The sequence below is a fragment of the Gymnoscopelus microlampas genome, assembly GCF_963454915.1.
Source record: "Gymnoscopelus microlampas genome assembly, chromosome: 7".
In the NCBI taxonomy this organism is placed as follows: domain Eukaryota; kingdom Metazoa; phylum Chordata; class Actinopteri; order Myctophiformes; family Myctophidae; genus Gymnoscopelus; species Gymnoscopelus microlampas.
In genome coordinates, this window is record NC_139944.1 from 42,322,799 (window position 1) to 42,348,841 (window position 26,043).

Consider the following 26,043-nt stretch of genomic DNA (forward strand, 5'->3'; position numbering starts at 1 on the left):
ATAATCCATGGAAACCCTTGATCCAGTGCCTCACCATCAGACCGGGTGCACCCCCGCATTCCTCAACCCCCCCACTTATACACACCCCCATTCCGAAACCCCCCCCCCCACCACTCCTACACCCCCCCACTCCGAATTTTTTTTTCGGAGTGGGGGGGTGTAGGAGTGGGGGGGGTTTTGAAAATTTGAAGTTAACCCTGCCATTCCGAAAAATAGATATAAAAAAATAGACAAAGCATTGGCAGATTCTGCCCCAGAGGTAAAATAAAAGTGCGGTGGGAGCGCGCCCTAACAGTATTTATATATTGCACTGCAGTATTGGTAGTTTTACTTAAGTAAAAAATGTTAGTACTTTTTCCACCACAGATTTTTTGTGGTGGGCTACCTAATTCTTTTCCTTTTTTTAATCTCTAATTGGGCCTCTAAAGCAATGCTGTCATTTTACAGACAGAGAAGCAGGCTGAGTCTCTATAAATGCAGTGTTGATTTTGTTAATAAAAGTATGACGAAAAATGTTCGTCGACCACCTTTTTTCACTAACGAAAACTAAATAAAAACTAAGCTAAGCTAAGATGACTAAAACTAAGAGAATAAAAAGAAGACTATTTTGTCAACAAATAAAAAATAGACTAAAATGTTAGTGAGGGACTAGTGGAGAAGAAATCCAGTAGAACTAAAAGACAAGTCATTTTATGTTTGGTTGCGCTCGGGTGTTACGCTTTGAAAATAGCAGAGCTTGTAGATCGGCTATTTTCAACATGCAACCAAGTGTAAAAGCCATTACAACGCCATCAAGGCACCGCCGAAATACATTTTAGTCGACTATAATCAACTGTAGATTTAGTCGACTATAATCTGATGATATTTAGTCGACTAAAACTAGACAAAAACTAAAACATTTCAGATGACTCAAATATATGACTGAAACTAAATGGAATTTGATTCAAAGGACTACGACTAAAATTAAATCAAAATTTGCTGTCAAAATCAACACTACAATAATGGCAGGGGTAGTTAGAGGGATAGTCATTTTTGTGGGCCTTAAATGCATTCATTGATAAGACTGCCTCTGACTGCAGATGAGTCTGTAAAAGAGTAAAAGGGGAGATGGAGACAAGCCAAGGCTGTGATTAGACCGAGTGATTGATTCACCTGAAGTGAACCACCGATGTAAAAAAGCTCTGAACAAAAATTTCCATAATAGGACCAACTGCAGATATTCCTCTTCTCGCTATAAGAGCAAAAAGATAGCAATCACATATCGTCGCTGTTAAGGTGGAAACCTTTTATGTCCAAAGGCGTTGCTTTTCAGGAAATGAAAAAAAATAACGTGTCCCTAATGGATCGGATCCAATGTAGTTATCATTTAGTCACAAGCTCCTGTTATTATAAAACCCAAAGACACACTTGACCACTTCCACTTTCAAAATCTTTCAAAAATAGTCGCGATGCGACACATGCTGTGAAGCTTGTACAGTAGATCGGCTATCGGATACTTTTGCACGACAACGATTACTCAAGTAAAAGTATCAATACTGCAATGTAGAAACACTCTGTTACAAGTAAAAGTCCGGAATTCAAAATTTACTTGAGTAAAAGTACAAAAGTATTGGCATCAAAATGTACTTAAAGTACCAAAAGTAAAAGTACTCATTATGCAGAAGGTTTAGTAATACAAATCTAAATCTAAAAAGTAACTCAAGTTTTTAAATGATTGTAGTGTGGAGTAAAAGTGTAATATTTTCCTCTGAGATATAGTGGAGTAGAAGTTAAAGTATTGAAAATTGGAAATACTCCACAAAGTAAAAATACCTAAACATTTTAATTAAGTACAGTACTTACGTTACTTTACACCACTGCTCTTAATTTAAGATAAAACATACAACATTTTTTATTTAGAGCTACGAAGTTTCTGCATGACACTCAGCGAGTCGTTACGATACATAGAATATATAAATATATAGATATATAGAAATAACTTTGATAAGAATCAGTTAGATAAGAATACAAATTAATGTACCTTCAATCTGTCCTTTACTAGCTGAAGAGAAAATTATCTTGGGATTGATTTTCAAGTGTAGCCCAAATCCAGGTGTGTAAAAATCTTGAATTAAAATGTTGTTATTTGTCATTGCTGCTCATTATGAAATCATTTCAAACATTTTTTTTGGGTGGAAATAATATGCATGAAGCATGTCATTGTGTGGAAACCTCTTTGGCTGCCTGCAACATGATTCTTGCTACCTCTATTGCGACAAGCAACAATGATATTACAAAAGGTGCCCATTTCACTCAGTTTAATACTGTACTATATCAGGTTTAGTTTATTTATTTATTTATTTATTTATTTATTTTTATCTCTCGACAAGCCCTTCACTACCTGTTTTACAGGCCTGGCCACTCCTGCCAGCCACAGCCTGTGGCGGGCCGAGGCTGAGGCAGGGGTAGGGGTAGGGGTAGGGGTAGGGGTAGGGGTAGGAGGAGGAGGATAGACAGATAAAGTGTGAGCGCAGGATGAAGTGGTTAAAATGTTGCTCTTCCAGGTGGAAGCCCCACCCACCCTCCTCCCAGCTCTGTGCAACCATAAAAGCAGGCGGTGTCAGCAGGACTACACTCAGAGGATCTTGACTCTAGTCAACAATCCTGGGCTGACCATGAGCTTACACAGCCAATCCGTTGGACCACGTGAGAAGCAGCTACGCGCCATCACAGGTTTCAAATCTGCTTCTGGAAGCGTGAGCGCTAACTTTGCTGGTAGGGGTGGTGGTATGGGTAGGGGTGGTGGTATGGGTAGTGGTATCGTGCCCGTCACAGTCAACCACAGCCTGTTGATCCCACTGAACCTGGAGATCGACCCCAACATCTCGGCAGTCCGCACCCATGAGAAGGACCAGATCAAGGGCCTGAACAACCGCTTTGCCTCCTTCATCGACAAGGTCAGTTCCCAATCATTCTTGTTTTAGTTTAGTTTATTTAGCACATTGTTGTATAAAAAAAATAGAAACAATACATAAAGTGGCCTTCGGAGATCAGTGTAGCATGTGAGGTGAGTCATAGCCAAACAGGAGATACAGTAGGTGCATTTTTTAAAGCTATACACAGACACAGCATTTTCCATGGCATACACAGTCTGGATATGTTATGAAATGATATGGTTGTGGACAGGGTGTGGCTGTCCAGAAAGCCCATCCCTATGATGCTATCTACAGTATGAAGCTATGAAGGTAAAGGTGTGGTCTTTTTTTCGTGTTCTGCTGCTCGTTCAAAGTTAACATGGCAGCATATCACCATCTGACACGCCCTTCATCTCCAATGAAGTTCAAGGCCATAAAGAAAAGGACATGAAAAGTCACATTCAACACCGTACAACTACTCTGTTCATTCCTCTGCCTTTACTGCTTCAACCTACCAAACTTTTATTTTAGAATGACAGTGTTTGCCATGTGACAAACTGACAATGTCTCCTCTCTCTCCCTCTCCTCTCTTATAGGTACGCTTCCTGGAGCAGCAGAACAAAATGCTGGACACCAAATGGAACCTGCTGCAGGGACAGACCTCCACCCGCTCCAACATCGACAGCATGTTCGAGGCCTACATCTCCAACCTGCGCAGACAGCTGGACGGGCTGGGCAACGACAAGATGAAGCTGGAGGGAGAGCGGAGGAACATGCAGGGCCAGGTCGAAGACTTCAAGAACAAGTGAGACTTGATGGCGTGAAATTGTGAATATAAAGAATGAAATAAAACATTTTTTTTTATGATGGCCAGAGAGCGAGCATGCTAAGTGGGTCCCTTGTGTTTTGAATAGGTATGAAGATGAAATCAACAAACGTGCATCAGTGGAGAATGAGTTTGTGCTGCTGAAGAAGGTAAGGATGAGGAATGGAGCAAGACCCTCCCGCCATTTCCTTCTGCAGTATGAAAGAAACTAAACTACATGGTTACTTACATATTTACGGGGCCAGAGCTCAGCTCTGGACCTGTTTTGTTATTGGCAGTATTCTGTCACTTCTTCTGCCACTTTTCGCAGTTCTGGCTGAACCGTGCTGTCGCTTTTTACGAAACTCGGCCATATGGTAGATGGTCATGAAAAACGATCAAGAAATAATTCTCACAATCTTTCGTCCAAAGGTGGCGCTATAGCACTCAATTGAAAATGGCAACTTTGAACAGGTACAACTCATGCCCTGTTTGACCTACAGCCATGAAACTTGGATACACATATGCGTATCCTCATGCTGAACAACTTTCACCCTCTGACTTTTGACCTCTGACCTTTAGATCTCCCACCATTTTGAATTATATGAAAAACAGTCATTGGCTCCTAACTTCTGCATTTTTTCACTTATGGAAAATCCGTTGGAAATTTTTGTAGGCAGAGGTCCAAAGTTCAAGTCTTAAACGTTTCGTGCAGATTGCTCAAAAATCCCAGGAGGAGATAGATTTAAACTATTACAGTGTTATGAAAATTATTCATCTGTGCCTAAAACATACATGCAGACTCACATTTCTTTGAAACTTTGCAGAAATGTACAGGGTCATTCCAAATATCACTGAAACCAATCTTACTCCAATTGGCCAAAAGGGGGCGCTATAGCAATTTTTTGAAAAGGCAGACTTTAAACAGGCATAAGTCATGCCTCGTTTGGCCGAAAGTCGTGAAACTTGCTTACACATGTGCCTTGACTCATGAGGAACACACGTATCGATTTGACCATTAAGCTCCGCCCTTAGATTTTCCGCAATTTTGAGCAGTTTGAAAAACACTTAAACCCAGGATTTTTCAGCTATTTGCGTGAAACTGTATCATCTGTGTGATCTGAAGGCCCCCCTCAACCCCCCATCCCCCCATCCCCCAAGCCCCACAGCTGGTTGCTTACCAACAAGAACCAGACGATGCCCAACCCCCCACCCCCCCCAACCCCCACAGATGGCCGCGTACAGCGAAACTGAGGCTTTGATGGACGCTAACACCTCAACACCCCCCTCCCCCCCCGACACTGCTCCTCTCTGTGGACTCTCAGTGGACAGACATCTTTTCATTGAACAAATGAAAAAATCGTTTGGCGTTGGCTTGCACATGATACACCTCAATGTGAATTCCCTTGTAGGAGACAAGCTAACTCAAATCAAGCAGATGTTTTATGATGGTAAGGTTGACATTTTAACTTTATCTGAAACGAAACTTGATCATACGATAGATGATACTGATATTGAGATTGAAAACTACAAACTTTTCAGAAAAGATAGGAACAGAAACGGGGGCGGTGTATGCATGTATGTACATAAAGACAATGTCTGCATCCTTCGCGAAGACCTGAATGATGCAGACATTGAAGCTGTGTGGGTCGAGATCATTTTTGAAAATGCTAAACCTGTGCTAGTCGGTACCATATACAGACCTCCTAACCAGACTGATTTCTATGATAGACTTGATGAATGTTTAGCTAAAGTGGACAATGAGGAGACAGTACTTCTTGGTGACTTTAACACTGACATGCTCCGTAAGGAAGCGTCAGTGTTTAAGTCATTCAGGGGGTTTTGTAATCGGCACTCACTCCACCAGCTGATCACTCAGCCCACAAGGCTGTGTGTTTCCACTCAAACTATCATAGATCTCATTCTAACAACGGACAAGGACAAAATCCTCAATAGTGGTGTTTCTACCTGTGGCATATCTGATCATAACATGATCTTCTGCACCAGAAAGAAACGTAAACCTAAGACCGGTTACCACCAAACAGTCACGATCAGAGACCTCAAAAACTACAAGAGTGAGGACTTAGATCACAGACTGGAGGAACAGGATTGGTCCGACGTACTAAACAGCACACAGGTAGACGAATCTTGGCTTGGTTTCAAAACCAAATTCATTCAAATTTTGGACAGCGTGGCTCCCATGAAAACCATCAGGGTCAAAACCCGCTCGGTTCCATGGATGAATTCGGATATCCTTACTACCATGAAAGTCAGAGACAAAAAGTGTTCTGACTATCATAAAAGTAGGATCAAACTTGCCAAAAGCTTCAATAAAGGTCTCGAATCCCACGTAGCGAAACTCAAAAAAGAGAAAAACATGCTAAGAAACAAGGTCAATGGCATGCTGTTGTTAGCAGAAAAAAGCTACCTCGATGGCAAAATTGAGGAAAATCAAAACAAACCACGTGAGCTCTGGAAGCTATTCAACAACCTACTAGGCTGCAGCAAGAAATTGAAAACCAGGTTTACAAACATAAACCTCAAGGTGAATGACACTCTCATTTCATCCAAACGGGAAGTGAGTAAAATCCTCAACATATTCTTCACGACCGTGGCCTCAGTTAGTTGAAAAACTACCCCCTCACTCTGGGAGTCATGGTGGAGAGTATGTTGATTCATTTTACGATAAACAGGGTGTACGCAAAGATGATTTTAAACTCTCCCCTGTGTCAACAGATGAGGTGTTTAAAAAATTGAGTGCACTCCAACAACACAGAGCCACAGGTCCCGACAACATCCCCGCTAAATTTCTAAAAGACTCAGCCGCCTCCATTGCCCCAATCATTACCCACATAATAAACCTCTCCATCATACAGGGACGGGTCCCTAACGACTTCAAAAAAGCAAGAGTGACCCCTCTGTACAAAAAAGGAAACCAATTAGACCCTGGCAACTACCGCCCTATTTCTATTCTTAGCTCCATCTCGAAAGTCATGGAAAAAATAGTCTATGAACAGGTTGATAAGTACCTTGCCGAAAAAAATCTAAATTACGAATTCCAATCTGGTTTCAGAACAAACCACTCCACTGACACATGCCTTCTCTATTTGAACGACTCTATCAAACAAGATGTCGACAAGGGCAAATATTGCGGCATGGTCATGCTGGACCTCCAGAAGGCTTTTGACACCGTTAATCACCCAATTATGATCAATAAGCTCAAAGCAATAGGCTTTGATGACACGTCGGTGAACTGGATGAGATCCTACCTGGAAGGGAGGGAGCAAGTGGTGGAAGTAAACGGCACCCAGTCCCCTCCCCTCCCAGTGACTTGTGGTGTTCCTCAAGGAAGCATACTAGGACCACTACTGTTCCTGATATATGTGAATGATATGTCTTCAGCTTGCGACTGCAAACTGTTCCTGTTCGCAGATGACTCGGCTCTGCTGGTCTCGGACAGGGACAGGCTGCAGGTTGAGAAAACTCTCAGCACTGAACTCAACAAGATCTGCATCTGGCTCTCCGACAACAAACTCTCATTACACCTGGGTAAAACCGAATCCATCCTCTTTGGGTCCAACCCTAACCTTAGAAAGGCTGAGAGTTTCACGATCAAAGTGGGTGAAAATGTTATCACAAGAAAGGAGGAAATTACCTACCTGGGTTCCATCTTGGAGGCAAACCTCTCAGGTGACAAAAACGCTGAAAAGACGATCAAAAAGGTCCACAAAATAACACGGAGGATGTGGAGACTTGTTCGTAAAGTCAGTAAGAATACTCTGAAGATTCTTGTAGGGGCCCTCATACAAGGTCATTATGATTATGCATGTACTTCATGGTATCACAACACCTCCAAGGCCCTAAAAACAAGGCTCCAAACATCCCAAAACAAACTTGTAAGGCTACTTCTTGGCCTCAATTACAAAACCCATCTAACCCCTGATCATTTTACTAGGCTTGGATGGCTTAGGGTTGAGGACAGAGTACAGCAACTTGCTATGGGCCTGGTCTTCAAGATACACCACAACATTGGGATCCCCCTGTATTTGTCAAAATACTGTTAATCAAGTCCATGATCATAACACCAGAGGCAGCTCCACAAACCATGTTCAACCCAGATTTGGCACAACAAAGGGAATGAACTCTTTCTCATGCTATTCATCTAAAATGTGGAATGCCCTACCAAAAAGAGTAAAGGAGTGTAAAACCCTACTCACTTTCAAAAATGCCCTAAAGATACACCTTCAGGAGGCTGCAATTCAAAAATGGCCCCTGTCCAAGTCCTAACCTACCCCATGTCCTAACCTAACCTACCCCCCCCCCCTCTCTTTCTTTTTTGTACATATTTTTCACCCTTCATACCAGTAACCTGTAAACTGATTGTATGACATTCTGTATAGTAGTGTGTATATCTGTCTGTCTCTTATATGTCAACATGATTTGTGTGCATGCAGGATCTCATCTTAAACAAGCTAAGTGCTTAATGAGCTATCCAGTTTAGTAGACCTTGTATTGCGAATTTGTACTTCCATGTACTGTTATGTACTGTCATGTACTGTTCTCATGTCTTACTAAATAAAGTACATCAATCAATCAATCAATCTCCTTTTTCACAGTTACTTGTCTGTTGGGCCAATGGCGTCTCCCTTAAATGAATGCCTCACAATCTCAAGGTTGCCAGTTCAAGCCTCACTTGATGCAGACTTCATTTAAGTTGAATTGCAAACAACATGACTGTATCAATGAATACATGTGCAAATGGTAAAGATAACTTGAAATGCTTATTTGAGAGTACGTTTTTTCAACGTATGACATACTTCATTCTGAAAATAGCTGATCTACAATCTCACAACTTTTCATGGTTTGTGAGCTTGTAGATCGGCTACTTTCACTAGTTTTGGTTCTGAGGAGATGTACAATTTCTTCATTGGTAAATGGTTTGTGAACGAGTGATCTTAGTGTTAGTGAAACAGGGGCTTGGTTCATGAAAGAAGGCAAGAGTTTATGATCTTCAACAGACAATATCAGCCTGGACAAAGCTATAGCACTATAGGTAGTGTTGCAGCCTATTACAGTAGTCTGAAGGTTGAGAGTTCGAATCCTGTTAATGGCAGTAGGTTGAGATGTCCAATCAAACCATTATGTTTCCATCTCTCTCTCTCATCAATCTATTGTTTCCATGTCACTCTCTCTCTCTTCAATCTATTCCGTTTCCATGTCTCTCTCTCTCTCTATTCACTGGCCCCGTATTATCGCTGCTTGCAGCTATATATTTTTTTATCATTTTGTCATAAATTCTCTTTGCAGGATGTCGATGGCGCATACATTAACAAGGTGGAATTGGAGGCCAAGTGTGATGCTCTTCAAGATGAGATCAACTTCCTCAGGGCCGTCTACGAGGCTGTAAGTACTAGTACATAAAACTAGACATAGTCATATGTCTGTTGAATTTGAGACATCACCATCCATGCAACTGCAGTACAAATCGATGAATGAAGACAAATTGTAAAACATCAATTGCTTGTGTAGGAGCTGCGTGAGCTTCAAAGTCAGATTAAGGACACCTCAGTCATCGTGGAGATGGACAACAGCCGCAACCTGGACATGGACTCCATCGTGGCTGAAGTGCGCGCTCAGTATGAGGACATCGCCAACCGTAGCAAAGCTGAAGCAGAACAGTGGTACAAGACCAAGGTGAGCAAGGGACAAGAAAGAAGAGATATCAAAACTAAATGGTTATAATTGTATTTAGAGACTATGTTTTTTCTGTAAAAAAAAAAAAGCTTTCCAACTTTTTCCAACACTTTCCATGTATATTTTATTTGTCTACGCCAGGTTGAGGAGATTCAGACAACGGCTGGACAGTATGGCGATGACCTGCGGCAAACCAAGTCCGAGATCTCAGAGTTGAACCGTATGATCGCCCGTCTTCAGAACGAGATCGAAGCGGTCAAGGGACAGGTAGGCATACATTATAGAACCTCTTTGAGTTGACCATTCTAACCGATTGTTAGCGAATGACGCATGGAATCAGCGTGAACTAATTTGTAAAAGGCAGCATGGGGTTAATTCCACTGTCATTTGTGTGCAAACAGAGGGCTAATCTCGAGGCTCAGATCGCTAAGGCTGAGGAGCGTGGTGAGATGGCAGTGAGGGACGCCAAGCTCCGCATCAAGGACCTGGAGGACGCTCTCCAGAAAGCCAAGCAGGACATGGCCCGCCAAGTGCGCGAGTACCAGGAGCTGATGAACGTCAAGCTGGCCCTGGACATCGAGATCGCCACATACAGGAAACTGCTGGAAGGAGAGGAGACAAGGTGGGTGGTTAGAATTGAGCACTTTATACCATTTCTGGCCTGAAACGTTTAGTTAACTCATCCAGTGCCACATGACGTCTAAGACGCCACGTGGCCTGACGCCCCGTGCGCCACATGACGTCTAAGACGTCATGAAAAAAAAAAAATGTTCAGAACACAAGATATGATCATTTTAAGATTTCTTGCTCCATTCACTCTTTGTTTAACTTCTATCTTAAAAAGGCTGTATCTCGGCTCCTAAGTACTTTTTTAGCCGCATGCTGAAAGCTAGCGGCTCTACAGACGGCACTAGTCCTAGTCCGACACCTGAGTGACACCTAAGTGTCATTGGCTGTCCTGGCTGTCCTTCACACTTCCCGCCAATGGGGAGACGGTCCATTGCAGCACCCGCCTCTCCTCCTTTGACACCTATTTGTCATTGGCTGTCCTGGCTGTCCTTAACACTTCCCCCCCTTTAAGCCAATGGGGAGACGGCGCTTTGCAGCACCCGCCTCTCCTTCTTTGCAGCAGAGAGAGAGAACACCTGATTCGGATGCTATCAATGCATGGAATGGGAGATTATCACGTTCTATCAGACCATTGAATGGGCGAAGTAGGCGACCTACTAGCTACCCCGCGATTTATCAGACCATTCATTGGGCGTAATCAGGAGCTACTGACCTACCAACGGAGATGACTTAAATAGTTTAGTTTCGGTTTTGGTTTTGGTTGTTTTGGTTTCGGACCATGACGGAGGCGCGCAGTCTCAGGCGAGCTGGAGCCCCGCGACGGGCCACCGAGGGAGCTAAAGCGACCGAGTTGCCGTCCGGAGCGGTGCGACGCTCGCCTGTGCCTACTCAGCGCCGTTCGAGTTATGTACCGATACGCACAGAATCGTAAATATTGTTGTGGGGACTGCTCCGCCTCCGTCGGTAGGTCAGTAGCTCCTGATTACGCCCAATGAATGGTCTGACAAATCACGGGGTAGACAGTAGCTCGCCTACTTCGCCCATTCAATGGTCTGATAAAACGTGATATTCTCCCATTCAATGCATTGATAGCATTCGAAGCCGGTGGAGAGAAAGGGAGAGAGCTTCAGGCAGGAGGGTTAGCCTAAATGCTAGCGTGCTTCATTAGACCTAGTTTGGCTATTAAGTTATTATTTGGCCATGTTCACACTGACTTCAATCTTAGCTATTGTATGGAAGACCCGTGTGGTGTCACAAAATGTTGCCACCACTTATATAAAAAACATTAGAGCGTTAATCTGCGACACTATGTTGCCAGATTTGGCGAGAGAAACAAGCAATCCAAAAAACAAGTAATCAGGTCTATGAAAAGATTGGGGCAAAAAAAGCCTGCCGCATGCGGCTTTATTATGACTTTGGTCATTTCTTGTTTTTATAATGAATTTTAGCTGTGGCACTCAGAGCCAAAATTCCATAAATAAGCTGGGCACTGAATGAGTTAACGACCAACAAATTAAATCCTAATTATTTTGGATAATAATAGTTGAGTCTCATCAGTACAGACAGTGCTTCAAGCTCAAAAGGGCCACTTAGCTTCAAAGGTGAGTGGGTGCGTATTATACATCATATAGCTAATATAGAGATTGCTGGCTTTTCAAAAGACAGTGTTACTTGAGGACAGAAGGAGATCAAGTTCTACCAGCTTTGGTTTGGCAAGGTAGCTAGTGGATGCCATTAAGGTGATCAGGTATTCCCTGTTGATGAGAATGTCCAAGGCATGCACATGTACAATGGAAAAAGACACAACCTACAACTACAAGCTACACTGATTTATTAGATATAATTAATTACATGTTAAATGCTTCTCACGGAAACATCAAGGATAAAATGCCAACAAGGAACGAGGAAACTTGAGACAAAAAAAGATATGTAGGCCTACATGACGAGTGATTAATGAAGGGCATGCCAGGATTGTAATTGAATGCAGTGTCACAATAGTTTAATGCAAAGGCACCTAACTTTGATCAGAGGTGAGCTAACTTTTAGGTTGGAGGAGATCCTAGGCTGTGGATGGAGGGTTACCATGGATTATGATTGTGGAGTGTTATCGTCTCCGCCAGGCCGAAAGGCATGGCGAGAGACTATGTTTTACCCCCTGTCCGCCCTTCCGTCCGTGTGTCCGTCCTGTCCGCGCTGCGAAACTGTGCACACACAGTCCCTCAATGCCAATTCAGAACCTCTGCCCTAAATGTTTCACATGGGCCTGTTATAGCGCCACCAGGAAGCCGATTTGTGCAAAACCCACATTACTCCAGATTTTATCCAAACATCATGCAAATCGGTACACAGTATCTCTATAGTCCTGTGATCAACACGGATCTGTCCGATTTCCATCCTGATTGGCTAAGGTTGGCTTCCAAAGTTTGCAGGATCATCAACATATCCGTACATAGACAAACATGTCCGTGGCAAGACTTGTCTTTTTTTCCTTTTTGTTTTTAAAGAAAAATATATATAGCCTACATATGTTTCATTATAATGTAAAAACATATTCTAAAATACACAAATGAATCTTTAAAAAAATTGTTTGAATGTTGGTGACTCATAAAGTGTCGGGATGACATTCTCATTAAATGTAGGGTAAGTGATTTGCTTTGGTTAAAACAAGTGTTAAATAGCTCTATATTCTGATAGTACTCATTGCTATAGTGTGTTTGTTCAGTATTAGGAGTCTCCTTGTCTCTCCACCTCTTTATTAAACAGAAAATGCATTTTCGTTTCAGTTTCAGTTTCATTTCCAATGTTATCCAACCAGGACAGAGAACTCAATCAGGATATAGATTAAACAAGTGAAATTGGAAGTGATGACACTAATAAATGAGCAGACAAAATTGGAACTGGAACACTATACAAATTAAGCTTAAAAATGGGTACTTTCTCCTGATTGGCTGAGATTTTGACACCTACCGAAAAATGTATTTTCTGTTTATTAAAGAGCTAGAGAGACAGGGAGACATCTGTTACTGAAAAAACACTCTATAGCAATGATTACTATCAGAATATAGTATTTTAACCTTTTAACAAAATACTTTTTGTTTTAACCAAAAAATATCACTTACCCTACCTTTAATATGTTGCAGGAGATTTGTGGTATTGTATGTTGTACCCGTACATGATTGCATCATATCATAACAAGACAACAAGATTCACCGAAAATGTCAAATCATCCGTTCAATCCTTGTGGGATACTAGTATTTATATTTTTTAAGACAACGGATTAATAGTGTGTGAGGTGTGCCAGACAATGAAACAATTAAAGTCAACGGTAATGTGTGTGACCACATGTGGAAAATTGTGCAGGAAAAGAGCAAAAACAGAAGGCATGTCATCTGTTGAGAGGGAGCAGGAGGGCAGAACTGGACAAAGTAGTAAAGAAGTAAAGTTCATTTATGTCAGTTGAGAGAAAGCGTTTCAAAATGTCCAATAATGCTAATAATAACCGTAGTAACACTCCACATAATCAGGAATCATAATCCATGGAAACCCTTGATCCAGAGCCTCACCATCAGACCTCCTCACCTCTGATCAAAGTTAAGCACATTTGCATCAAACTATTATGACACTGCATTCCTTTCAATCCTGCCATGCCCTTCATGACTTTGTCATCAACATAGCTAGTAAAGTACCTGTTCACCTTAATGGAAACCACGACTCTTAAAGTTGACACACAAAAAAATAGTTTAGCTGGAAGAACTTAATCTCATCCTGTCCTCAAGTATGGCCCTGTTGCTCCTGCGATGTAAGATGAAAGCACTGTACTGTGCTAAAGCTCTGTACTGATAAGACCCAATTATTATCACCAAAGTTATGCAAACGCATTTTTATATGTTTCTACATTATAATGAAAAAAATATATAGGCTATATCTAGAAATCTCTCTCTCTCTCTCTCTCTCTCTCTCTCTCTCTCTCTCTCTCTCTCTCTCTCTCTCTCTCTCTCTCTCTCTCTCTCTCTCTCTCTCTCTCTCTCTCTCTCTCTCTCTCTCTCTCTCTCTCTCTCTCTCTCTCTCTCTCTCTCTCTCTCTCTCTCTCTCTCTCTCTCTCTCTCTCTCTCTCTCTCTCTCTCGTAATATGTAAAGTAAAGATGTTACTTTTTAAACAAGTAATATGTAGTAAGTAATATATTACTGGTTTTGAGAACCTTTTCCAACACTGATTATTTATCACCAATCATCACCAGAGAATAAAAAAATAACGTGAACATTAAACAAACCTTTACAACCCAATCAACTATGAAATTGACTAACTTCTCTTTTCTTCATTCACAGGTTTCTCCAGTTCTAGCTCCGGCAGTGGTGGAGGAGGATTCGGCTATGGTGGTGGCTATGGAAGCGGATGGCTATGGAAGTGGTGGTAGCAGCTATGGAAGCGGTGGTGGCATCACCAAATCTTCAGTGACAACCACCTCCAGCTCCAGGCGCTACTAAAACCCCTAAAAATCTGCGGTGCTATCCCATACTCTAAACCATCCCAGTGAATGAAAGGTTGAACATCTAGTGATCCTAAGATTATTTTTTTTTCAAATGTATCACTCACACACACACACACACACACACACACACACACACACACACACACACACACACACACACACACACACACACACACACACACACACACACACACACACACACACACACACACACACACACAAAGCGATGACAAGATAGTGGTTGCTAGGTGATGCGCAGTAATGGCAACAATAAGAGCAGGGTTCCAGACATCAGTCATGATGTGATGCGAGAACAGAAACATGAAACAGATGTCTCTTTACATGGGGAACATATCAGTGTTTCCCCTATATGCATTAAGCAATGGCGGGCCGCCACCCCTTAAATCTGGCCACCACAGTATGACTTTTTCAAAAAAAAAAAAAAATATATATATATATATATATATATATATTTTTTTATATATATATTTTTTTTTAAATCATGGACGTATCCGTGATTGGCAGGCAATGTGTTAAGTAAGAAGTGTGGGTACTTCCTCCACCACTGTCTTTTTTGTTATGTATGACAGTTATACTACTTGGTCTAATAAAAGTATATTTTCCTGAATCTGGATACAATTCATATGTAAGGTCCGCTAGCCGCACACGGGGCTCTAGCGAGGGCGCGCTTATTTTGGGGTACCAAAATCGTGGGATTAAAATTTCCCAAAAAAAAGTTTTTTAAAAAAATTAATAAAAAAAAAAAAAATACATGGGGGACCCCCTGGGGGTCCAATCCCAGGGGGTCCGGTTCCTATTGTACTTTTACTCCACTACAATTATTTGAAAACTTTAGTTACTAGTTACTTTGCAGATATAAATGATTACATTATAAAACACTTAACCAAATTAGCCCTACTTTATACCTAGGCTATTTCAAAATTGCCGATTTACAAGCTCACAACGTTTTTCTTTTACTCAAGTAAATGTTGTATTCCGGACTTTTACTTGTAACAGAGTACTTCTACTTTGCAGTATTGATACTTTGCTTAAAGTAAAACATTTGCGCACTTTTCCCACCACTGCTGGACACAAGGCTCAATGACAAATATGGTGTTGTGTGCCTTTTATAAGGAAGCGGAGCATTTTCTGTGGATAAAATGGATTTGTATTAAATGCTATTGCCATCAAAGAACAATAGCCCCAGATAGACTTAGAAAGCCAGAAAACAAATGCAATGATAAGCCAGCAGAGAAATGAATGGAGACATAATATTCACAATTGTGGCAGAGGTGTTAACAGCGTGATAGCTGACACAACTGAGGGAGAACGAGGGAGTCAGAGTGTAATTAAAATGGAGCGTTTGCCTCTCCGTGCCACCGAATATAATTCAAAGATCTTTCAAAAGCCTTAATCCATAAAGACCGGGAACGCATCTGCTGTGTCATTTTAAGATTTCTTTGGGCCATTGAAAAATAGCAGATCTACAAGCTCATAGCGATGATCTTGTTTATCTGCTATTTTTCAATAGCCAAAGAAATCTTGGCAGACATGTGGTCCTGGATTCAATGGGTTAATCACTTGTTTGCTATGAGAAACACGTTCTTGCTTGGCTGTGACCATGAACAACATGAATTAGGGGCCGATGGAGGGCCACACAGTGCCATGAATCTGTTGCAAAACATTCCATCTGTCTGCATACCAAACAGCACATTTAGTGCTGTATGAGCACAAGTAGATTCCTTCACATAATTGGAGTTAATCATGGTTGACCCTGTCACTTCATGCTGTGTAACTTTTTCAATTAAACATTATTTTTTGATATCATCTTTTACTGGTATCAGGGTTCCCACACAACACATTTTCAAAACGTTTCCATAACTTTTCTAAAGTATTTTACACCATTTCCAGGACTATAGAAATCATACAGTGCAATGATGAGACTTTTAAACCAGTGTGCCATCAATGCCCCAAGACAGACTCGAGCGAAGGTGTCACGTGACAAAAAGAACAGATCTACAAGCTAACAACGTATCGAGTAACACTGCATTTTACCCATCTTTCACGTAATGTTAGACAAAAACAATGTATTTTGTTGCTGTCGGGCAGAAACCTCTCATCTTTACCCTTTTGTGTTTTATCGTAAATCATACAGCATCACACAAGAGCATCAAAAGTAGCAGATCTACAAGCTCGAAACGCGGCGCGAAGCGGCGCGTTTTGAGCTTGTAGATCTGCTACTTTTGCCATTTTAGAATTTGAATCCTGGACATATGAGGTTTCCACCCGACAGACACGATAGCCAAATATTTTCCAAAACATTTGATTGATTTCAAACCTTTTCCAGGCCTGGAAAACTGTTTTAATATAATTTCAAAATATTTCCAGGAATTTCATGACCGTGGGAACCCTGTGGTTTACTTTTCACAATAGACATTCCACATAAATATGTTTTTTGACAACTTCTCCAAATACTATTATTAGTCGCAAGCGTCTGGCACTGATGACAAAAGCATAGGACATTATACCGGGAAAAGTTAAAACTTATCATGTATGGCAACATTGTTGTGTTCTAAAAATTACCTCGGCACTAGGACCCTGCAGCATTTGTTTTGGAGCAGTACCGTACGTCTGTGTTTTTTATTTAGAACTGAATTCTGGGAATCACAGTTCCAACAGATGGAGCTACCAGAGGTGTCGCCAAAAAGACAACTGAAATGGACGTTACACAGTGTGGGACTTAAAACCGCTGTGAAAGTGGCAAAAAAATAGCCAATCTACAAGCATATAATGCAGTGGTTCTCAACCAGTGGTCCAGGGACCACTAGTGGTTCCAGGTGGTCCCCAGCTAAATGATGGAGAGTTGCTAACCAAATGGATCCTTATAGATTTTTAACTCTTGAGAGTTAAATTATTGTTAAACTTCTGCATTACTTAATTTACAAGAAGTCTACACAATTAGAATGTAGAAGAATTGTTGAAAAAGGTTGAAAACCACTGATATAATGCATCATACTGCAATATGTTGTGAACCTTTAGATCTGATATTTTCAAACAGATTGACATTTTGGAAAAGGTTTTCAAATGTCCGACTGTAATGACATGGAGAGAGAGGGAGAGGGAGAGAGAGGGTGAGAGATGGAGAGGGAGAAAGATGGAGGGGGAGAGAGATGGAGAGGGAGAGAGAGAAGGAAGGATGTTGTGCATGCATGAGGTCCGACCAGAACTCGCTCAGTGTATAAGAGACAGTAGAGAGAGACCTTTGACCTTTGCTATAACCAAGCCTTTATTGACATTCTGTTAACCACTCAAACCATCAGTACATTACTGCTCATCCAAGAGCATTCCACACAAAATGGAGAGAGACAGAGATGGAGCGAGAGACGGGTAGAGGGAGAGGAAGGGAGAGGAAGGGAGAGTGAGAGGGGGAGGGAGGGAGGGAGAAAGCGAGAAACGGGGAGAGAGGGAAAGAGATGGGTGGAAAGCTTGTTTTTAATACAGACGCTCTACTGTTGATCACATTATTTGATAACATGTGCATGTTTAGTGCTCTAGTCTCCTGTAGCCAGACCATCACAGATTTCCGTCTACTGATATGTCTGTGACATCTACATTCAGTCAATATGGACTAAAACTGAGTGGAAACAATTCGTAAATTAAAAAGAGAGGAAACTAGAAAAAGTGCTCCTCGGAGCACAGGTCTACACCAGGTCAGGTACGTTATTGTGGCCTCCTGGTGGCGCTATAATAGGCCAATGTGAAAAGGGTGTAATTTCTTCTTAGGTCTTACACGGCAATCGGACACTGCATTCATGATTTGAGGCATTTTGTTCCAAAAATGTCTTGCTAAATTAGACCTGCTGGTGGCGCTATATCAGGCCAATGTTAAAAGGGTGACATTTCTTCCTCGGCCTAGTGCGAATGTGTGTGTGAAATTTCACGGAAATCGCAGGCATTAGATGTACCCTGTTTTAAAAAAACTGGCACTTGATTGTTAAGTACAGTACTTGAGTAAATGTTCTTAGTAACTTTACACCACTGTCCGTGGTCCTACAAGAACACACTGTAAGAGCAGCTGACAGACCAAGGGGTCAATTAGGAGTGGTGCTTTTTTGTCACTGCCAAGGAACTCTATGTCCAGCTGCACCATGTGCTTAATATCCAGTGGAATGCTGCAGTCCAACAGTGAAGTACAATATATATGAGAACCTAGGGCTGTGTTGTGGTCAGCTAGCTACAAATATAGAAAATTCATTTCTTCCTTCCCAACCACAGAACATCAGTCATACAGGCAGTCCCAGCCTAAGAGTGCACTGCCACTGGCCGACTTGCACGCAGGTAGGGGGTGTGTGTGTGTGTGTGTGTGTGTGTGTGTGTGTGTGTGTGTGTGTGTGTGTGTGTGTGTGTGTGTGTGTGTGTGTGTGTGTGTGTGTGTGTGTGTGTGTGTGTGTGTACGCATGTTCTCAGCTTTCACAATAACTTGCAGTATATTAGGATGCTGAGATTAATCTTGAAGTACACAATGTAGCAGCTGTGAGTATTCCACCCCTCCTCCCGATACTTGGCAATGGGACAGCACAACTTCACACTTTTATAACTTCAAAATCGTTTTCAATAAAATTCTCTTGAGTTGCAAATGATATATATGGCTGCGCTACCCCCCTTTTATTTGCTAAAAAATATTTGCCAGAATGCCATATACTTTGCCGCATGACTGTGAAACAGGCTGACAGCCAAGAATATTAATGCGTTGATATCAATTGACTCTTCGACCGTAGCCACAGCCTCAAAATACCTATTCAAAGAATGCTGATACCATCACTGACCTGGTCTAACAGGTCACTGACATTTATTGGCAACTTAACCACGGAGGAGTTGATTGTGATTGCTGATATGTATCCTCCTCAATGGGCCGTCTATTCATCTGTCTCTGCACACAATATTCCTTTCTTGCATGTTTCCACAGACTGGTTGAAGGACACGTCCATTTCATGGGTCAATTCATTTTAATTAGCCCTCATGTCAATATCACCGGGGAGAAACATTGCATCGCTGACAGGCAGGGAGAACGCTAATTAACATCAAAGATCATTGACACCCACTCAGACGAGGAAGAACTGAAGTTTGGCAAACCAAATCAGATGAGCTCTATGTGCTTATTGAGAATTTTACTGCTGGGAAAAATAGAATTGATACTATTTATTGTCAATGTACACATACAGTATCAGTCTGTTTGATTACATTGTAATAACATTTGAATCGCTATTAAAATGTGCATACCTTCATCTGAAGACTTTATTAGAGTGAAATACTGTAGTGTTGTCAAAATAATGGAAACTTCAGAATAAATATGTTCTTGACACATACAGCTCTGAAGGATGCTGGTTTTTGATTTGGTCGTATACATGTACAGTACATGTATGTTCTGCTCACATGTCCCACACATCATGGGTGATGTTACCGTATCAATACTTAACAATTAACTATTCTGAATGATTAATCGTGTCTTTGTAGCTGTTGAAATGCATCCTGTACATAGTCCTATGTTAATTTGTGTGGATCGTGTCATTCTCGTTGCTATTAAAGCTAATGAATGGGCCACTTCACGAGGAAGAACTTCATGTTAATGTTTCCATTATTTTGACAAATAGCTTCCCATTCCCCCCCGTGCCACCCCTCGGTAATAAAGTATCAATCAGTCTATTTGCCTACAGAAGATGGAACACTTGAACACCTCACATTATGCTGACGGAGCGATCATTCAACCACCGGGATTCATAAATCCAAGAGCCCAGAAGTTCTAATAATTAAAGACATCTGAAGGGGAAAAAAAGCTCTTGACTTCAGCACAAGGCTGTGTTTGGAGGGTGAAGAAGGAAGGAGGAAGACTGCGGTTAACCCATACAATCCGGTGGACGCATCTCTGTCATTTTAGATTTCTTTGGCTATTCAAAAAATAGCAGATATACAAGCGAGATATATATACGAGTGCCGAGCTATGAGCTTGTAGATCTGCTATTTTATTTTAAATCGTGAAAGGCTGGCGAGGGGAGTGTAGCGCCCCGGATCACTTAGATAATTGGTGAAAAAGGGTTACAAAATCGTGGGATAAAAAAATGTATTAAAAAAAAAGAAAATCGTGAACATTTGTGCTTGCTTCTGGGGGGGGGGGAGGGTCCCTGGAACAAAATATTTCACAAATGTTCGCTTTGAGCTTGTATATCTGCTATTTTTTTGAATAGCCCAAAGAAATCTAAAAAATGACACAGATTCTTTTCCCCGGTCTAAATGGGTTAAAAAAAGCCCTAGCAGAGAGCATCCTCCTATGCCGCATGCTGCTGCACCTTGCGTTCCAGATCACTGTCCCCTGTCTAACCTCATTATCTCAGCGCGCCATGGCAATTTGGCACCGACTGATTTAGATTAATACCAAGCTCAGTGCACAACAGCTGCACCCGGTCCACCACTGCCTTAGCAGCTTTATTCCTCTGCTAGCTGCCTTGAATTTCAATGACGGCTAGACGACAGACAGAGCTCACTCAACATTCAACACAACGACATGTGGGCTTGTTACAAGCTGACGGTCGGCGACTCATCTCGGTTGCCTTATTAACAAGCAAGCAGTGAGCACCCAAAGTGCATAATCTGATGAATGGCCTTTAATTGAAAAGACCAATGTTTTAATTACAACTTGCTTGGGAATTATGTGCATTTACTCTTCTTAAGGTTGTTTCAAGATCATTATACGTACCGTATAGCAACGTATATATACTAGGGCATTCATCGAATATTTGATTATTTGATTATTATTATTTTTTAAATGGTATTGACGACTCGACGTCAGGCTCCTCGCCCGACGCGTCGACTTTTAGGGGACAGCCCTAGGCACAACCTCACATATAGTATGAAATGATTTGACAACAATCAACCATGAATGGATTAGGAAACCCACCAACACCAGAGCTCACAGCTGCGTGTCTGCTGTAGAAAAGCCACTGAAAATTAAGAAAAATCGAAACCTTTTTTTTTTCTTAGAATAATCGACTTTGATGTACAGTGGTCGAATAGTAGTTTGATAGTCGAATATTCGACTATTCGACTATTCTGTTAATGCCCTAATACAGGGGTTTTCAACCGTCCATGAGGGGGTTCCAGGGGGTCCCCAGCCAAATGAATAGTTAGGAACCAAATTGACCCTTATGTCTGTAACTCTGAGTGTACAAATGGAACCGGGTCCATTTGGTTCCATTGTGTACACTCTCAGAGTTAAATGAACACTGATGATGGTGATAAAGTGTCGATTGGGACCCCCAATAAACCTAAATGGTTGAGTCCCTGGCATATTTTTTCAAATAGGGGTCCGTGGGCTAATATGTGTCAATTTGGGGGTCCTTGACGCGAAAAAGGTTGAAAACCACTGCCCTAATATATATATACTGTATATACACCGATACTACACAACATACTGTAGGTAGTTGGCAATTCACATCAGCCACATGCTTTGGTAGTTTTGCTTATGCAATTCCTGATATTATTAACAAGCAGTAGAAATGTCCTCGAAAAGAAAACAGAAATAATGCATTGTGTATCAGTCAGCACTTAACTTAAATGTCAAAAGGAAATGGCTTTCAATGTAATGGAAGCCAAAAAAACAAACAAAAAGCTAAAACAGCAATACGATCACTATGGGAAAGACAGACAATGTTCATACAGTAGTTCATTGATAGCAAGTCTGTATAAACAGTCATGCTTGTGTTTTCATGTGTGTTTTCAGTTTTTTAATGTGTGAAATAATTAATCGTTCAATTATTCATTCAGTCATCAAGAAAGTAAGATTTGAAACTTATCTCTGTGGGGAAATTTGGTTGTTGTATAGAAGCCCAATTGAATCTTATAATAGCCTGTGTTATAAATTCCTCTTTAGCTTGTAGGCAGAGACAGTTGACACAGCACAAATTATTTCTTGCCGAACAACACGGACCAAATTGAATCTCTGGTCTCTTTCTCCCCTCAGATCAAGCCTTTCTGGGAAAAAAAAAAAAGTTGTTTATTGTACAATCTCATTCCCCGTCTATACTTTCACCTCCTCCTCCTCCTCCTCCAACGTTTGTCAAAGGAAACCTGATTTAAATGCCTTCTGACTGTACCATTCCACATCCCCATGATCCTTTCCTCTCGTCGGTAATGGCTCTGTCTCAAGGCGGCGCGGCCTCCATTAGTGACACTGATTAACCCCGCGGTGTCTGGCCGATCACCACCTGATGGGGGCCGGTCTGACGATGGGGTCTGGGATACAGGCCCCCGGTATAGCAGAAAGACCCATCCAGAGTGAGCTTGTTAATGCATTAGAACCAGGAAAGCATAGACTGTGTATATAGATTTCTTTGGGCTTTTCAAAAATAGCAGATATACAAGCTCATAGTGCGGCACTCGGTGCCGCACTATGAACTTGTAGATCTGCAATTTTCTTTAAAAATCTGAATATATATATATTTTTAAGGCCAACATTTGTAACTCAACTCTTTGCTTCTGGGGTTCTGGGGAGGGGGGGGTCCTAACCTGACTTTGCCAAATGGAAGAAGCTTGCGACACACATTTTGTTTCACAGCCTACTTCAATCTGAGACTCCGGTAGCAGAATCGATGCAAGACGGCGTTTCATTTTTTTCAAGCTACTTGGCAGGTGATTGGATGATCCCGCCCCTAGCAGCCGCTGATTGGTTTGTACACGCAGCGACCGGGTAGCTTTAAACATTTTCAGATGGGAGTCCGCGGCCAAATTCATATATTTTTGGGGGTATTTGACATGAAAAAGTTTGAGAACCACTGACCATAACAACATACGTAAAAAAAAAAAATGTTAGGATTTAGAAGACATTTGTAGAATCCACAAAAGCAAATATTTCAGTTATAAATGTTCGCTAATATATTCAAAGATTTGCAAAGCACCGAGTGCTATGATCGCTATGAGCTTGTAGATCTGCTATTTTTGAACAGCCAAAGAAATCTAAAAATGACACGGATGCGTTGCCGGTCTTAATGGGTTAAAATGTATGAGTTTTATCACGTCTTATTGAGGCTACTCTTCATTTGCTGATTGAAACGGAGGTGTAATAAGTGTGCCGCTGAATGAGATTCGGTATTTGATTTTCTCAGGAGGTGTTGGCCCGCCTGCCAATTTCTGTGGGTGCAATTGGTGCACCTCAAATGTGTCCCCTCAAAATGAGTAGACTGGACCGGCTGATCTGAAAAACCGAGGTGAACCTGTGTGCTTATTGACAGGGCCGGCGCGTCCATACAGGCGACCTAGGCGACCCCCTAGAGCGGCAGTTTAGGAGGGGCGGCAAAAAGTGTTGGCAAAAAAATAATAAATCATATTGTTGAACAGTTAGTGCAAGTAAAACCAGTCCGTACCAAATAGACCACCATCAGTGCTGCAGTTTTGAGGAAAGAAGGTGAGAAATGCGTGCTATCTTTTGCTATATGCAGCTGTTGATATTTTATTAAGCCAAAAAAAGGACAAAAAATTCGCGCGAAAGCCAGATGTGATGTTGTACCCATTCCAACCACCTGGCAGCCTTTCGTCAGGAGGTCTAGTATCCAGTCGCGCGTGCTTGAGTGCGGAACTCGGAACTTCGCCTCATTCCTGACCGCATCACTGGCGTGCCGATGATCACGATAACGCCACTCACCGGCTCTGCCCTGCGAGACTCTGTCTGCTCAGCCCAGCTGATTTTTATATTTTGATTAGGTGTGCTGTCATGCTCGTTTGAAGCACGGGTAGCTATTTCAGCCAATCAGATTGCTTCGTTGGAACTACCCGTTGTATAATCTGGCTTGTTCCACTGGGCTGTCCCTCTAGCACACTGGTTCCCTAACGTTTTAGCTCAAGACGCAAAAGAGAAATGAAACCTTTGCCTGGGACCCTAACTAGTGAAAATACCAGATGCGAGCTTGCAGATCTGCTATTTTCATTACTTTGTTATTATTTATTGAAGGATTTTTTAATTTTATTTCTGAAATACTCGAATCGTTTTCAATTGATTTGTTTAAACTTTTTTAAATCTTTTGCAATAATATATACATATTTTTTTGCCACTGGGTACAGATGGGGCTGCTGGTTAAAAGAGTGCGGTTGAAGCCATGCAAAATCTCTTTCACTGAAATCCAAGTTTCTCAGTGCATGTTGTTATGGCACATTAACAGCATCATTTATCCAAGTTCCTGTGGTGATGGGTGAGTGACAAAGCAGCAGGAAATGGATATGCTGGAGGCTTCTAGCCGCAAACCTGCACACAGGCGGCTGAGGATATTTGTTGTTTCCTCACTGGATGTGTGTGTGAAAGAGAAGAGCTTCTGCTGTGTTATGTCCTGTGTAAATATCGACTGCAGATGTGTGAATGACTGTTATGTATGCATATTGGGCTAGCACTCAGCATGATCGTGTGTGTGTGTGTGTGTGTGTGTGTGTGTGTGTGTGTGTGTGTGTGTGTGTGTGTGTGTGTGTGTGTGTGTGTGTGTGTGTGTGTGTGTGTGTGTGTGTGTGTGTGTGTGTTACAACTATAACAACGATAGATGTTGGTCAAAAAGTTTGGGGTCAACAAAATCATTAATAGTGTCATCATATATTTCTGAATTCTAGCTATTATGGTCACTTGCAGTGGGGGCTGCAGACAGTCTATCACCACATTCACCAAGTACAGTGACAACTACTTTTTTAGAGACTGTCTCGCACAAAAAGAAAGAGGCAAGAGTGTATGATGGTTTTCATTTCATTTCATTTCCTCAGATGGCCGGCAGAGAGATGGAGTATCCTGTGATTTTCAATCAGAAGATACAGTGCTGCGGAGTTCCTTGGGACAATGTAGAGCCAATAATTGAGATGAATTCAGAGGAAGGAGCGGTAGTTTGGGGTGTGGAGTCCAGTGGTGTACTCAACACCCCAGTAGTAAGTGTAGATATACTCCTGGTCAAATATTACTCTACTACAAGTGAAAGTTGCTCTGTCAAATTTGTACTTGAGTTAAGGTACTGGTTGTACTTCCATTTAAAAATACTTAAGTATTCAAACGTACATTCTAAAAATACATATATCCAAAAGTAGAAATTACGAAGTGCATTTTCTTTTTAATAGCAATGCATTGCTATATTGAAATGTAAGAAATTCAAAGACTTTCCACAAAATGTTCAAAGAATATAGATAGTGAAAATAGCAGATCTACAAGCTCACGGCACATCGCATCGCAACACGTTGTGGTTGTAGATCTGCTGTTTTTACCATAGCCTATTTGATATACAGTAGGGCTTCAGTGGTTAATTCATAATGTAAAATTTCCCTTCCTAGAAATGTAGTGGAGTCAAATGCATAGTTAATGAGTTTAATTTATATTTTGTAAAGTGAAACCAGAACCTCCCAACCCTCAACCCCAACGTGAGAGAACAAAATAATATCCCAAACGTATATATAATGCTTTCACCTGCAGGGAGACACAGTACTGTACATACTGTACAGCATAATATTTTATTTTGAGTGCATAATGAATTGAGGTGGTTGACCTGCCTTGAATCGGTTCAGTCGGTGTACTTTTGAA

General features: G+C 41.5%; 1 protein-coding gene across 1 annotated transcript; it reads left to right on the forward strand.

The window, feature by feature from the left end:
• The first annotated feature begins 2,634 nt into the window (after positions 1-2,634).
• LOC311049499 (keratin, type II cytoskeletal 8-like) lies at positions 2,635-25,369 on the forward strand. Its single transcript, XM_084063099.1, has 8 exons — positions 2,635-2,936; positions 3,491-3,699; positions 3,809-3,869; positions 9,007-9,102; positions 9,229-9,393; positions 9,535-9,660; positions 9,795-10,015; positions 25,242-25,369. The coding sequence occupies exons 1-8, from the start codon at positions 2,655-2,657 to the stop codon at positions 25,270-25,272; spliced, it is 1,191 nt and encodes a 396-aa protein (XP_083919225.1). The 5' UTR covers positions 2,635-2,654; the 3' UTR covers positions 25,273-25,369.
• Positions 25,370-26,043: the final 674 nt, after the last annotated feature.

What these genes read in the sequence shown, in the direction of transcription:
- LOC311049499 (XM_084063099.1), top strand. Translation starts at nt 2,655, where the DNA reads ATGAGCTTACACAGCCAATCCGTTGGACCACGTGAGAAGCAGCTACGC. An exon ending in AACAGTGGTACAAGACCAAG is followed by an intron (nt 9,394 to 9,534) that starts GTGAGCAAGGGA and finishes TGTCTACGCCAG; the next exon opens with GTTGAGGAGATTCAGACAAC. An exon ending in TCGAAGCGGTCAAGGGACAG is followed by an intron (nt 9,661 to 9,794) that starts GTAGGCATACAT and finishes GTGTGCAAACAG; the next exon opens with AGGGCTAATCTCGAGGCTCA.